Source organism: Aspergillus welwitschiae, assembly GCF_003344945.1.
Source record: "Aspergillus welwitschiae strain CBS 139.54b unplaced genomic scaffold BDQ94scaffold_7, whole genome shotgun sequence".
NCBI lineage: Eukaryota > Fungi > Ascomycota > Eurotiomycetes > Eurotiales > Aspergillaceae > Aspergillus > Aspergillus welwitschiae.
Window position 1 is genome coordinate 856,231 of NW_020798701.1, and position 14,696 is coordinate 870,926.

The 14,696-nt window shown below is 50.2% G+C and overlaps 3 protein-coding genes and 1 non-coding gene across 4 annotated transcripts; 2 read left to right on the plus strand and 2 right to left on the minus strand.

The window, feature by feature from the left end:
• Positions 1-917: 917 nt before the first annotated feature.
• BDQ94DRAFT_185441 (P-loop containing nucleoside triphosphate hydrolase protein) lies at positions 918-5,919 on the plus strand (the record flags this gene model as incomplete). Its single annotated transcript, XM_026774882.1, has 12 exons — positions 918-1,124; positions 1,176-1,928; positions 1,985-2,264; positions 2,325-2,558; positions 2,611-3,346; positions 3,401-3,504; positions 3,564-3,905; positions 3,971-4,075; positions 4,319-4,389; positions 4,493-5,026; positions 5,161-5,616; positions 5,689-5,919. The coding sequence occupies 12 exons, from the start codon at positions 918-920 to the stop codon at positions 5,917-5,919; spliced, it is 4,053 nt and encodes a 1,350-aa protein (XP_026629361.1).
• A 1,568-nt stretch (positions 5,920-7,487) lies between these two features.
• On the plus strand, positions 7,488-10,449 carry BDQ94DRAFT_138921 (OPT family oligopeptide transporter). The gene is made up of 8 exons (XM_026765329.1): positions 7,488-7,837; positions 7,902-8,462; positions 8,515-8,631; positions 8,685-8,966; positions 9,016-9,279; positions 9,329-9,506; positions 9,559-9,848; positions 9,939-10,449. The coding sequence occupies exons 1-8, from the start codon at positions 7,532-7,534 to the stop codon at positions 10,272-10,274; spliced, it is 2,334 nt and encodes a 777-aa protein (XP_026629362.1). The 5' UTR covers positions 7,488-7,531; the 3' UTR covers positions 10,275-10,449.
• Positions 10,450-10,836: 387 nt separating this feature from the next.
• BDQ94DRAFT_167956 (uncharacterized protein) lies at positions 10,837-11,663 on the minus strand (the record flags this gene model as incomplete). The annotated part of the gene is made up of 2 exons (XM_026770948.1): positions 10,837-11,219; positions 11,300-11,663. The coding sequence occupies 2 exons, from the start codon at positions 11,661-11,663 to the stop codon at positions 10,837-10,839; spliced, it is 747 nt and encodes a 248-aa protein (XP_026629363.1).
• A 2,110-nt stretch (positions 11,664-13,773) lies between these two features.
• On the minus strand, positions 13,774-13,846 carry BDQ94DRAFT_t79. Its single transcript has one exon. It is a non-coding gene; the product is annotated as a tRNA-Lys (tRNA).
• Positions 13,847-14,696: the final 850 nt, after the last annotated feature.

Below are 14,696 nucleotides of genomic sequence, written 5' to 3' on the forward strand. Positions count from 1 at the left end.
ATCAGAAACCTCCCACATGGTTCCTACGTGTCGAAATCCGGCCAACTGGCAAGCGCTAGCGAGGTTATGGATTCATCGGCCAGGTCATCGACTATATTGAGGCCCGTTGAGCAGGCAGAGAGGTATCCCACAAACGGGGCAATATTTTGCATTCGCAGGTTATGGTAATCTTTCACTGTCAGTGTATTATCCTGCCAGTCCAGGAGAAGAGTGCTTCCGGATGAGTCCCAGTGATTGACCGGTCCGTGCCCTGGGAAATGGAACACATCACTGGTTGATATACTACTGTGCTCACTGTATTTATTACGAACGGGTCTCGAAGTTCCCACGAGCTGAGTGACTTGTGGTCCTATTGTGGATGTCCGATTAGAAGCGACCAATGTGCCAGAAATTGAATGTTTAGAGTACCCAATTGCTGATGGATTGTTTCCTCCTTGACAAAAGAACAGTATGAAATGGAATAGAGTGATGAGATCACATATCATCCTAATGGACTAGTGTTCTGTGCGCCGGAGTCCGTAAATCGGCGCGTCTTCAATTCAGGACTACGATGGCTCGAGCTTGGCAATGCTTGTGGCTTTTGGTGCCTCTCTCACATGTGGGTAAAGTCATATTATGGATAATAAGTTCATTAATGGCAGGGATTTATGTCATTTCTGGCTAGTCGATGCCGGAATAGTTGTAGGCCGGTAGGAGTGGAACCAATCAAAGCGATATATTTCCCCTGATCGGAGACAGTTTGGTAGTGGCTGCTATCTGCGACTAACGAGCCAGAGGTCCAAGTTGTACTTATGGTGGTAAATAAATTGCATAGATAAGGATTCCGAGATTAATTGGGTCACCCGTGGCGCGTACTTCTTAATCTCATCATCCCCATCGCCCCTTTCTCTTTCCTATCATTGTACCTGTCACTCAACATGGCATGCGCCTCAGATAGTGACAATGTGTTCGGGCCCCGTATCAACGCCGAGTGTCGTCCATTTGATTTTACTTTACTTTTCGAAGATGGTTTCTTTGGGCTGCTTCCAGCTGCACTCTTCCTGGTCTTGGTCCCTCACCGATTGCAAGTCCTTCGTTCTTCTCAAGTTAAGCTGAATTCTTTCCGATTGGCATTGGTGAAGCTAGTAGGTTATAGTGATACTAGAATAGAGGATTTACTGAACGCGAGCATTTAGATTCTGCTGATTGTCCTGTTGGTTCTACATATCCTATACACAGCTTTGCGCGTCGAAGACCCGGATCTTCATACCCGCGTAGGACTTGCCTCGGGAGTTGTGAATATTATTGCGACAGGTGCAGCAATTTTACTCTCATTCCTCGAGGATCAGCGCTCGATAAAGCCATCGGATCTCCTAGTAGTCTACTACTCAGCAGAAATACTACTCTCACTACCCCAGCTTCGCTCGTTGTGGCAGATTCCTACAGCCAGTGTTGCTTGTCGAGCATTATGGACGACCATTCTCGTTTTCAATACCGGAGTACTCATCTCAGAGTCCATACATAAACCCCGTTTCTTACGGCCACTTCATCAGAAAACAACCAGGGAAGGAATATTGGGGTTCTGGGGTCAAAGCTTCTTCATTTGGGTGCTCCCGGTTCTTCAAAACGGATACTCAAAAGTGCTGGGGATTGATGACATCCCAGAAATGGATGCTGATCAACAGGCACAATTGACACAGGAAGAGCTAGAGAAGGCTTGGGGAGCAAGGACTGGCAAACATCGGTTACTCCGTTCGACTTTCTATGCCTATCGGAGAACATTTCTGTCGGGATTCGTGCCGCGTATCTGTCTCGCGGCCTTCAGCTTCTGTCAGCCATTCCTCATTACCGCCACAATTGACTACGTACAAAACGATAAGACGTCAGAGAGTAAGAGGCGCGGCCAAGCCATTGTTGGGGCATATGTTCTGGTCTACTTAGGTTGGGCTGTAAGTGGTCTACGTTGATGATCATGGACGCACCTGAGACTAACATACCCTTTCAGGTCTCCACCGCGGTGTATTGGCGCCAAACCAATCGGTTCAACACCAAAGTGCGCTCTGGTTTAATTGCTATAGTTTTCAAGCAAACATCTCGTCTCAAGGCCAGCGACATCAACGATTCCGCAGCGATCACTCTCATGGGAACCGATGTAGAAAGGATTGTACAGAGTCAGAAGACAATCCACGAGACATGGGCCACGATCCTCGAAGTGGGTATCGCAATCTGGTTACTAGAGCGGCAGCTTCTCATCGCCTGTGTAGTTCCAGCGATTATTGCAATAGGTAGCTACAATTCCCTTCATGCGAGTCCATGGTTGACAGACCCCGACTAACATTGTATAGGCTCGGTGTTGGCCATAGGGCCCATTTCTAACAGATCAGGTCAGTCTCAGAAGCAATGGGTTGAATGCGTTCAAGCCAGAGTGACAGGGACATCCAATATGCTACGCGACATTAAGTCCATCAAGATGCTCGGTCTTTCCCGGGTCATGTTCCAAAAGGTATCCAACCTGCGAAAGATCGAGCTGAAGACCTCTGAGCGCTTTCGGAAGTTGCTCATATGGGAAATTGTCATATGTAGGCAAGAAAACCGGTTAATGGATAGCGTTGGTGTACTGATCGTTAACAGCTAATGTGCCGACCGACTTTGCTCCGTTTGCCACCTTCGCCATCTATACAATAATCGCGGTCGCAACGCACAATAAGACACTGCTTTCCAGTCAAGCTTTTACATCGCTTTCACTGATATCCCTCGTGACAAATCCACTCATTACCTTTATTCAGTCCGTCCCTGCTGTGCGGCAAGCGATGGCTTGTTATCTTCGCATCGAGGAATACTGTAAAAAGCAGACGGAATTGCATAACACGCGTACAGAGTTACCCACACCTTCAGCCACAAATGATGGTATTGCAGTAGAGCTGCAATCAGTCCAACCGAAATCAGAATCTGAGACTACCCCATTCTCCTTCGAGCGAGCTGATATTGCATGGTCTGATACCGGCGAAAACAAGCTTCATGACATAACCTTGCGTGTCGGGCCAGGGGTCACCATGCTGATTGGGCCAGTGGGCTCTGGGAAATCCACTTTACTCTCTAGTCTACTGGGGGAAACAGTGGTAAGATCTGGAGACGTACGGGTTGGAGATTCTCATCTGGCATATTGTTCCCAAGTCCCTTGGATTATCGATGATACAGTTCGCCAAAACATTATCCTCGGGTCACTATTCGATTCCAAATGGTATGAGGTCGCCACATGGGCTTGTGGCCTCAAGGATGAGCTCTCTAATATGCCGGGGGGTGATCTGTACCGTGCAGGTGCCAATGGCCTTTCGCTTAGTGGCGGTCAAAAGCAGCGAATTGCGCTGTGCCGTGCTATCTACTCGAGGAAACGACTCATGGTCCTGGACGACGTTTTCAGTGGTCTTGATTCGGATAATACCAGCATGGTTGCTACCCGTTTATTCGGCCCAGGCGGATATTGTCGCAGATATGGGGTAACAGTTCTCCTAGCAACCCATACAGGTAAGTTTGGGATGTTTGCCTTTTCGAACGCGAAGCTCATGTATATCCACATTGGAAAGAACATCTACTCCAATATGCAGATGAGATTGTCATTCTTGAAGGAGGCAGAATCGCGCAGAACGGGTCGTTCGAAAAAGTGATGCAACTCCACAAGCCCGCAAGCGTGCACAGGTCCCTAGCGAGCACTGATGAAATTGCTGGGCATATGGCTTCCGCGACTGAGGAGGACAATAAGCTGAACAATGACACAGTGAAGGCTTTAGTTTCAGACTCACCGAGCCCTCTGCTACGCGAAGGGACCTGGTCGGTGTACAAATACTATTATCAAAGTGCTGGGTTCATTCCATTTGCAACCTGTCTAGCTTTCATTGTTGTGGAAGCGGTCAGTGGGGACTTTAAAAGTGCGTCCCTAGTACCTATGATCCTGCTTTACGTCTCTCAAGCTGATATCTCCGGTTTTTGTTAGCTCTGTGGATCCAGTGGTGGGTGGAGGCAAACGAACAGAGTCCTAACAAAGACGTGGGTATGTATTTGGGAGTGTATGCTGTCCTCTTCGTGATACAGCTCGTAGGTACCGCAGGTGGATTGTGGTAAGTAATTCCCATGATTCAAGTCATTATTGTCAATTACTGAAATGCTAACTTACGCCTTTGATCGTCCCAGGCTCCTTATCATAAATGTAATCAACAACACTGCGTTGAATCTGCATACAGATCTTCTCTCTGCGACGCTCAGGTATTCCCAAATATGCTCTTCAATTTTTACATGTCTTTGCTGACCATCCAGGGCAGTGCGCCGCTCAGATTCTTTCAAGACACCGAAATCGGGGCCTTGACAAATAGATTCAGTCAAGATATGGAGTTGATTGACATGATGCTTCCTTTGGTGGCATCTATGTTCTTTACGGGTAATTCTCTTCCCACTGTCCATTCTTTGCCTCCTTATCAAACCGTCAGACTGGCGGAGTTAAGGGATCACTGAGTTCAAGAAGCTAACACCAGCCATCATAGGATTCGCAAGCTGCGTGGTCAAATTGGTCATTCTTTGCATCGTCAGCAAATACCTAGCAGTTGCTGTGCCAGCGCTTCTGGTCAGCCTAGTGATCCTCCAGAGATATTATCTTCGCACTTCTCGGCAGGTACGACTGCTGGATCTGGAAGCCAAGGCTCCCCTTTATACGCATTTCACGGAAGCCGTGCATGGAGTCACCACTCTCCGTGCTTTCGGAATGGAGCTCTGGTTCCAGGAAAAGATGCACATGCTCCTCAATAAATCACAAAGGCCTTTTTATATGCTGTACTGCATACAGCAATGGCTGACACTCGTGATGGGCTTGATCGTTGCGGCGTTGGCTGTAATTATCGTGGCGACGACAACCTCTTTGGCCGACCAGTATAACGGTGCTGCCGTCGGTGTTGCCCTTAGCTTGATCCTGACCTTCAACAGCACTCTTTCAAGCACTCTCCGATCATGGACTAGTCTTGAGACGAGCATCGGGGCAGTTTCGCGAGTTCAACAATTTGTGCAAGACACTCCTCGTGAGGCAAACAATGACCTGATGGGCAGTGTAGTCCCTCGGGCATTGGGACCTTCTAAGTTTACAATCGAGTTCGATAACATAACAGCAGCATACGGGTAAGTTCTGTATTTCTCTAGCCACTCAACTCCGCTTTGATCCTAATCCCCGGTGCTTCCCCTGCTCTTCACACAAAGCTAATAACTCATACCCATAGCCAAGCCAGGCCGCCGATCTTGAAGAATCTGTCGCTCACGGTCCATCCTGGCGAAAAGCTAGCAATCTGCGGGGCATCAGGGAGTGGGAAGTCATCCATAGTAATGTCGCTTCTCCGTATGAGCGAAATTCAGTCCGGAAGAATATCAATCGGCGGCTGCGACATATCAGGGCTCGAGAGACAAGCTATCCACTCTGCTATTAACGTCATCCCACAAGACTTGTTTCTGCTATCCGGCACTGTTCGCTTCAATCTGGATCCTTTTGAAATGGCCACGGATGAACGCATCGCGTCTGCGCTCCGGAAGGTAGGACTCTGGAGTCGAATCAGTGCCCACGGAGGGCTAGATATGGACATGTCCAGTATCTCAACCTGGTCAGTGGGCGAAAATCAATTGCTTGCCCTCGCCCGGGCGCTTGTGGTCCCGCGGCCCATTCTCGTCCTCGATGAGGCGACTAGTAGCGTCGACCGAGAGACAGAAGCCCTTATGCAAGATGTTATCGAGCAGGATTTCCGCCAACAGACTGTGATTTCTGTTGTTCATCGCTTCGCTTATGTCGATCGGTTCGATCGGATAGCGTTCCTCAGGGATGGGGAGATGATTGAATGCGACACGCCGCAGGCATTACTGGGACGGGATTGCAATTTCCGAGAGCTATATCGGGCCTGGAAGAGAGTCTAGATTTAGGTTACCAATTCATGTGATAGATCCTATTGGGGTGTGCCATTGGATCCTGATAACAAAACTTGGTAAATGCGTTGCCGCGGTCTGGGGTGCTTAGGGCGTCGGTTCTTATGCGGCCAAGAAGTGTCGGCTGGAACTCCGGCATGTTGGCGATAGCGGTTGGGAGAGGATTTTGTTTGCAACTAACAGGCATTGGCTATCGATAGGATCATCCGCTGATATCTGGCTTGGCATCTTATGCCTATTCTATGCATAGGAAACATGATTGGTTTGCTCTATCTCAGAGTCGGATTAACCGAAGCACCTTGGCAGACACCACTGGGCACTGGGTGAACAACCCAGGTGGGGAGTGAAAATCTTTGACAGAAGCAGCACTGGAGACAGTAGTGACCACGTGGGACACATCAATTAGGGCCTCCATCTGAACGGCCAGGTTTCAGTCGGAAGTAACCCTGTGTGATGCTTAATGGACTACCTCTCACTGGATGGATAATCTCCTAGAGAAGGACTATTGAATGGCGCAAGACCCTGACCCGATGGACAAATGGGTTGAAGGTGGTATGATACAGCACACCTGACCAGTTCAAATATTTCAGGGATCGAAACTGGCCAGTACACTAAGAATCCTAGCTCGAATGCCTTCGTTCCTTTCCTTGAACAGGACAAAGGGTTGCACCAATCCTCCGCAGCGAGAGAAAAGAACAGAGACCTGGGTTGCACTGGTGTCGCCACTAGCGCGGGGGGGTGCCACTTGGTTGAATGCATGGATGGCGAGCTGAGGTGTGCTGCAGGAGCTCCGTAGGAGTTCCGACGCCTGAACGGATCCCCTTGAACCTTGTTCTCTCTTATCGCGCCCAGCATCGACCTTCCTGTGAACGGGTGTCCTATCGTCCCTCTGCCTATCTGGATGCGCCTGTCACGCCCTAAGCCTTATCAACTGTTCTACCGAGCCATTCAATATACGCCTAAATCTATTGCAGTGAAGCCAATTGCGGTGATGATTGATGTGCCAGGTCCTGGGATACCTGTCCACCCCTCCAAATCAGAAGTGCCACATATTGCTTGGGGCCGACTTGCCGCTACGGAATGGCGTCAGCAGCAGACGCGATGGCATCTCCAGCAGCCCTTCAATGATCTCGCAACACGCGCTACAATTTATTCGGATGTAACCCGGACAGCCAGGTTAGTTCCCGGTAGAATTACATGCTTTCGGTTTATTCCTGCGCCAATGGCGACCCGAAGGAGGGTGGGCTAGCAGGTCGGGTATCTCGACTCGGTCCCTCGCTAGGTGGGGAAACGAGCGTCGATTGGAGGGTTCGGAGGCGTTCGAGAAGACGCGAATCCACCGACGCAGAGGCCGGAGCGTTGTGCATCCAACGACCCTTTCATTAGATCCCTCTTAGCCCTGTCGCAGGGTCGCCTCCCAGTCCCTTTCCAGCAAGATGGCTAATCGCCGTGGTTTGTGGTATCATCAATGAGCTCGTGGCATGGCTCCAATGGCAATCTATCCTTATCAGGGGGGGAAGGGGGTATAAGAGGGCCCCTTGGGGCCACCTTGTGGCAATGATTTTTTTTCTCATGCCTCTGAAACAGTGAACCCCCGTCCAACATGTCTGCGATCACGACCGGTGCAGCCCGAGAGGGTGACGGCGTCTCAATTCCCCACCCTGATGCGGTCGATGAGAAGTCTGCCGTCACGGTTCTCGCTGGCAAAGAAGAGCACAGAATCACCGGTGATGAGCTGAGCGGCGAAGAGGACCGCGAAAGCGAAGACGCCATTATCATCACCGGTGCAGACGCTGCTGCCCATCTGCTACCACTCAGGGATGACTTCGATAGTTCCCTGACGTTTCGGAGTATCATTCTCGCCTCCGGCCTGGCGTGTTTCCAGGCGGTCATGAACCAAATCTACATGGTAGCACAGGACACTTAGCCATCGTGCAGATGTGTTGACACCTCCCGCTGACACCTATCCACAGTTCAAACCCACTGCCGTCACCATCCAAGGCACCTTCATCGTCCTCATCGCTTACTTTGTTGGTAATGCCTGGGCCAAGTTCCTCCCCCGTGGCGATAAGTTTGAGGCACGATGGAGGGAGAAGGGTGGTCAGGGAAAGCTCCCATGGCATATAAGGTGGATAAAGTTTGTGAATCCCGGACCATGGACTCTGAAGGAACACGCTATATGCGCTATCACCGCCACATCTGCTTCCAATGCCTCTGCATCATCGAAAGTGTTTGCGGCGCAGAATCTCTTCTACAATATGCCCTTCAGTGCCATCACCGTCATCTTCAGCACCATCTCCATCGGTCTGTTCGGCTATGGTCTTTGTGGGATAATGCGACCTATTGCCGTCTGGCATGTTGAGGCTGTCTACTGGAGTACTCTTCCTACTGTGAAGACCCTGCAAGGGTTGCATTGGCAGCAAGTCAAGAACTCTAAGCCGCTCCGGTACTTCTGGTATGCCTTTACTGGCATGTCTTTGTATGAGATTATTCCTGCCTACATATTCCCGTGGCTCAACTCTGTTTCTATTCCGGTGCGTTGGCCATCCCGCCTTTGATGTGCAGGGGTTACTAACACAGCTACAGTGTCTCGCTGCCCAGAAAGCGACTGGTAAAAAGGGTTCTGTACTCACCAATGTTTTCGGTGGAGCTTCTAACAACGAAGGATTGGGTTTATTCTCTCTGAGCTTCGACTGGCAATATGTATGGATGGTGTCTTTATCTACCAAGTGTTAAGGCTGACTGACTTGCTGCAGATCACCTCCTTCCAAACCTCCCTTCCTCTCAAGCTCCAGCTTCACCAAGACATCGGGATCGCCTTCTGCTTCATCATCATGGTAGCTATCTACTACGGAAACGGATGGAATTCCCGGTCCCTACCATTCATGTCCACACAGCTTCTCATGGCGAATGGCACTTCGTATCCAGTCGCCAGCGTCTTCCCTGACGGGGTGCTCGACAAATCCGCTTTGGCTAAATACGGCATACCCAGACTAACTGGAACTTTTGCATTTGCCATGTTCATGGCCAACGCTGCTGTGTGTACACCCAAGATCTATTCTGATTTATCCAGCTAAACTTTTCTAGATTGGTGCCCTCATCATGCACTGCTTTCTCTTCTGGGGCGGCGATATCAAGCGGGCATATCAGAGCGCCAGACAAGGTCGCTACGACGACCGTCACCACGAGCACATGGCCAAGCATTACAAAGAGACACCGTGGTGGTGGTACGTTGCGGTGCTTGTCATCAGTTTTGTTCTCGGTCTGGTGGTGGTTCTCAAGGAGAACATTACCCTTCCAGCCTGGGCGTACATTGTCTCCCTAATCGTCGGGATCATCATCTCGCCTTTTGTGAGTACCTCATGTACAATACTCCCCCTGCTACTGACGGTTTCTGCAGAGTACCATTCTCTACTCTCGCTACGGCAACGGAATTGCCACCGACAACCTCTCCAAGATGTTGGCAGGACTCATGCTCCCCGGGCGACCCGTCGGAAACATGTACTTTGCAGCCTGGTCCCACAATGTCATCTCCAACGCAGTGAACCTATCCAACGACTTGAAGATGGGCGAATACCGTAAGCCCATGACCTTTTTCTTCATACCCCACACAACTCTAACAAATGACAGTCAAGATCCCCCCTCGCGTGATGTTCCTCACCCAAATCTACGGCACCATCCTGGGCGGCTTCATCAACTACGCCATCATGATCTCCATCGTCACTGGTAACAAAGCCCTCCTCTCCACCGGCAACGGCAACTCCTCCTGGAGTGGTGCCACCATGCAATCCTATAACACCAACGCCGCCTCCTGGGCCCTCGCCTCCTACCTCTACCGCTCCGGCACTCCCTACGCCATGGTTCCCATCGGTCTCGCCATCGGCGCCGCAGCTGTCGTCGCCCACCGTCTCTTCTACTACGTACGTCCCCTTCCCCCCCTCTTCCCTTCTATACTTATCCCCCCTTCCCACCACCCCAGCAACCCAACTAATCTATGGGAAAAAAACCAGTTTGTCCCCAAGATCCGCAGCTTCGACGTCTCCGAAGTCAACATGCCGCAATTCATCCAATACGCAGGGTACGTCCCGTACAACCAATCGCAGACATGCGTTCTCTTCAGCTGGGTCATCTCGGGTCTCTTCGTCCAGTATTATCTGAGGAATTACCATCCCAAGATTTTCAAGGATTACTCGTACTTGATTACGGGGGCGTTTGATGGCGCCAGTTTGACGATTGTGTTTATTCTCTCGTTTGCGGTGTTTGGGGCTGCTGGGGTCGCGCATGATTTTCCCTCCTGGTGGGGGAATAATTCGAATGGGAATTATGATTGGTGTCCTGTTACTTAGGCATGGTTGGGGTAGGATGGGGTTGGGAAGGGTTGGGATTGGTTTGGAGAGAGAGGTGTGGGAGGTGTGTGGATATGCATACTCTACTCTGTCTTTGAATGTAGTAAATAATCTAATAGGGGGTGTTGATGAAGATCTCTTAATGATGATGATAGTTTCTCGATTAGCTTGGAAGATTGGTCTGGACTTATCATAATAAGATGTAGATGGCGAGTGACAAAGACGAATGAGCATGTGCTCGGTAAGTTCCTCTTGATTGAGATATAGATATATATAAGAATATCGTCTCTTAAATTACATCATGTAAGACAAACTTCAAAAAATGCATTTGATAGGGGGAATCAATTATATTAGACACGCTATGATATGTGCTCAAAGTATTATTAGAGGTCCATTCGCTGGTTCACCCATATTCCATTTATTTGTGAATATGTGTGCTTATTTTCTGTGTCCATTCCCACCAATTCATAGCCGACCCGCGGCAACCTGTCCTAGGCACATAAATTTTACTTAACAGAAAGTATAAGAGGCGCTATATGCAAATCATCATCCCACCTAGCTCTCACCGATACTCCGCCAACTCATGTTTCGGCTCATTGGTCGACGGTAATTCCGCAGGCATAGACTGGCCATCTAGTTCGCTCGCTCCTGTTGAATATTGCTGCTGGCTGTACGCGTATGCGGAATATTGAGGGCTAGGGTCCTGTGGTTGGAGATGCATCTGTGTCTGCGACTCGGGCCGTTGTTTATTGTGGCGTCTCAGGAAGTAGAAAAGAAGGCCAGCTATTGCTGCGGCTCCGACGACGCCGCCGACGACGCCACCGGCTATTGCGCCCGTGTTGGTACCTGACCCTGAGGATGCAGCAGCGGTTGTTGTTGCTGCTGTTGATGCTGTTGTGGTCGATGCGGAAGTGGACGTGGGGGCCGATGTAGCGGTTGAGGAAGCTAAGCGGGAATGGTTCGCATGTCAGCAACTCGTTCCTCTCCAATTGAAGAAATTTAACGTAGAGTTCAAGCAAACTCACCAGTGCTTATGAGCCTCAAGGCGCTGTAACTAGCATTTCCCGGTGAATCGGGGCTCAAACAGCCCACCCAGTCCGTTCCCTTGAGCCTAAACCCACTCTCGTCCTGGGTACAGCAGAAATAACCATCGTAGTCATACATGTTCCAGGTGCTATTGGCGCAGACAGCAGGTTTGATCTCGGAGGTACAGTCCGTCCACGTCGGACAGCAGACATTGTTCTGAATCGAGTACTCCTTTCCGGGACATTTGGATCCGGATGGGCAGCAAGCGTGCCAGGTCTCCCAGGTTCTCCCGCATCCGACTTCGTCGCTGAGACATGAGTTATTCCGACGGATAGCGTAGCCTTGGATGTCCGAGGAAGACATGGTGATCGTTTACTGAATGGCACTGGATCTGCGTTGTGGCTGAGGCAAGGCACATTCTCCGGGTCGGGATGAGAAGAAGAAGTCGAAGAAGTAAGGGAACGAGGCAGATGATTATTTTGTCGAATTGCGCGCGGACCTGCTTGTCAGACAGACACATCTCGCTTATTCAGCCCCTCTGTTTCGTAAAGCGATCCTGGGGCCTTAGTTTGCTTTTAGTTTGATTGGGATCATCTGCTTTCGGGTAGAGACACGAACGGGACGGGGCTTGGATGTTTCTGTGCCGATCAGGGTCCACAGTGCGGGACAGAGAGTGTTGTTTTGTTTTGCCAATTTGCAGTGCTTGCTTATCTGATAACGGGCTTGCTGCTGTCAGACGCACGTGTATAACTCCGGTCGGCATGATTAATGGTAGTTAAAACAGACGACTGTTGGATGGTGATGAAGGTTGAAGAGGGAAGGCAGGGGAAGATATGATATGCAGGGTCCGATTGACAGCAAATTGCGGAGGAGCGGCAGGTAAGCAGAACGTGTGATTTATCACCTGATGCGTGTAACTCCAGGATGTTGGAGAATCATCTCTTGCTATCATTCATGCATTTTCATATTCGTTCGTGTTTACTACTGGTTGCTGTCATCAAGCAATGTCTGATCTTTGTGCAGCAGTGAATATGCCACTGCTACAACACTCTCAATGTAAGCTTGCATCTCGCCGACTCACTTAGGCTCATAGCAAGCCCCACTGTGGACGGACATGAATGCCAATTACGATCCAAATTGGAATGGAGGCACGCGAACAGAAGAACACGGCAAGACCCCCGAAAAGGGACCGGGTCCGTGCACAATGGGTCGTCCCGCTTTGCCTTGTCCGAGAAGTGGCCTTATGCTTTGCTGGATAGCCGGATCTACCTGTGTTGAAGAAGGGAAAACAGCTGATAGAAATGTACGCTATCGTATCACAATCCACCGGTGACATCGGCCACGTTGCCTTTCTCGCTTGTCTGTTGATTCTAAGATTTGATCACGGTTGCTGAGTAAGAGCAGATAATATCTCCGTTCGTTGAACTTTCTATTCGGGAGAGGACGCGGTATTGTTAGTTCTATTGAATAGATGTCTCTGACATCCGGCTCATGACTTATTTGCATCCTTTCTGGGTGCTGGATGGCATGGTAATTGCCCGCCTATAGACAGATACGTCTCTTTCGAGGGTTGGTGATGTAGTGCGGGATCTGGATAAGATGGCGCTGGAGGTAGAAGACTTGCATGTAACTCGGTGCGTTAAGATTAGCTCTTTTCTCTTCTTCGCTAAACAGCGCTCACGAACGCAACTGCGACGTTCGAGTCGGGCAGTTCTATGAGATGCCCCTCTCACCCAGGCTATTGGTCGCAGACACTTGTTCAACAAGCTTCGGCATTCAAAGCATGGCCATCGCGGCTGGATTTACTCGTACCGGCCGGTCTCCTGTGCGCACCACAAGCCTGGCCAGTTGGCAAGCCTGTACAACCACAGAATGGTCGAGCAAATCTCCTAGATATCCGGAAACACTGGTCCTAGTTTGTTACACGCGTAGGTGCCATGCTATTGCGGAATTCGGCGACTCTGGAAAGCTGGCAGGTAACTGAGTCGGACTACAGCTTGATCACAGAAATATTTGACGTATGTCAAGCTTCCCGAAATGGCATGATTCATTCAGAGACATATTCGTTGACAATTCAATGTTATACTGGCTGATGTCGTCATGGTTGGGGCTGTGTATCCTTGAGAATCTTGTCGATTAGCTGTGGGCGATGTGGGTATGCATTCAGCCGCTCGACTACAGTATGCAGCCTTATGGGGAAGACAAGGGACTGCTACGCCACGCAGCGTCAATTCCAACCACTCTAATATCACCACCTATGATAAAGAAGATATAAGGATGTCTTTGCAAATGTGTATGGGCAGGGATACCTAATGGTCTTTGTCCGAGTCGACTCCTGCGTGCAGCAGTGTAAGGCTGAGAAGCTGCGATGATTGGGTCAGTGGATCTGGTGGAGACACCGAAACTTCCGAACCAAAAAAAATTTTCTATCACATCGCCCACCACATGCGAATCATCAAAATGCAAAAAGAGAAGCCCAACGCGGGGCTCGAACCCGCAGCCTTGAGATTAAGAGTCTCACGCTCTACCGATTGAGCTAGCCGGGCTAGTTCGGTGAAGAATACATATCTGTCACGGTATAAGACGGCGTTAATAACTACACATCCCCTCTCACAAATACTACTAGATGAGAGTCTTTGAGCCTCCTTTCGCTGTCGCCAGTCGAAAGTATGGGAAACACTGGCGCCTAATGAGTGGCAACTGCAGGGCAGACTCTGATTCTTATTATGGTGGGAGTGCCCATCATGGGACAAGCTATCTCGGACATGACCAACACTCGTCATATATATCCGCCGTAAGCATTGGCTCTCACGGGCCTCCCCAACGGACACCCGTACCCAGTGAATAGGCGCGCTGGGGCCTAGTAGGCTGAGAGACCGTAATCCGAGAGACAAGAAAGCCGCATGGTGGACACCATGCGCGCATGCTCGTCATGTCGGTTGCGCCATTATCGGTGGACGTTCACAAGGCAGTCCCAATGGACCGGTACGGTCGCCTGTAGCCTGAGCCAGGGTGGGAAGTGGTGGACAATAGCACAGCAAAAACGGGGAGCTGAAACGAGAAAGAGCTTCCGGAAAGCTGGCGTCACCACCATAGGACACGAGGTGTTCATTTCGTCGCGCGCGCGTTAAGCGAAACGAAAAGGACAGAACCGATCGGACGGTCGATCAGTGATAGAAGGCATAGAACCATCAGCACTTGCAGGATGCATGATCGCGCGCAGATACCTCGTGGGTTGAACTGTGGCTGTAGCGCCGGAGTGGCAGAAAGGAACGCTCTCGGCCAGTCATCCTGTGGCTGAGGCGCAGCAGGGTATCAGGACATATGGTCTCGATGACTTCATGGCTGCTAGCGTAAGGGGTAGTCCGGGGCTCAGACATCCCCTTATCACGAAGA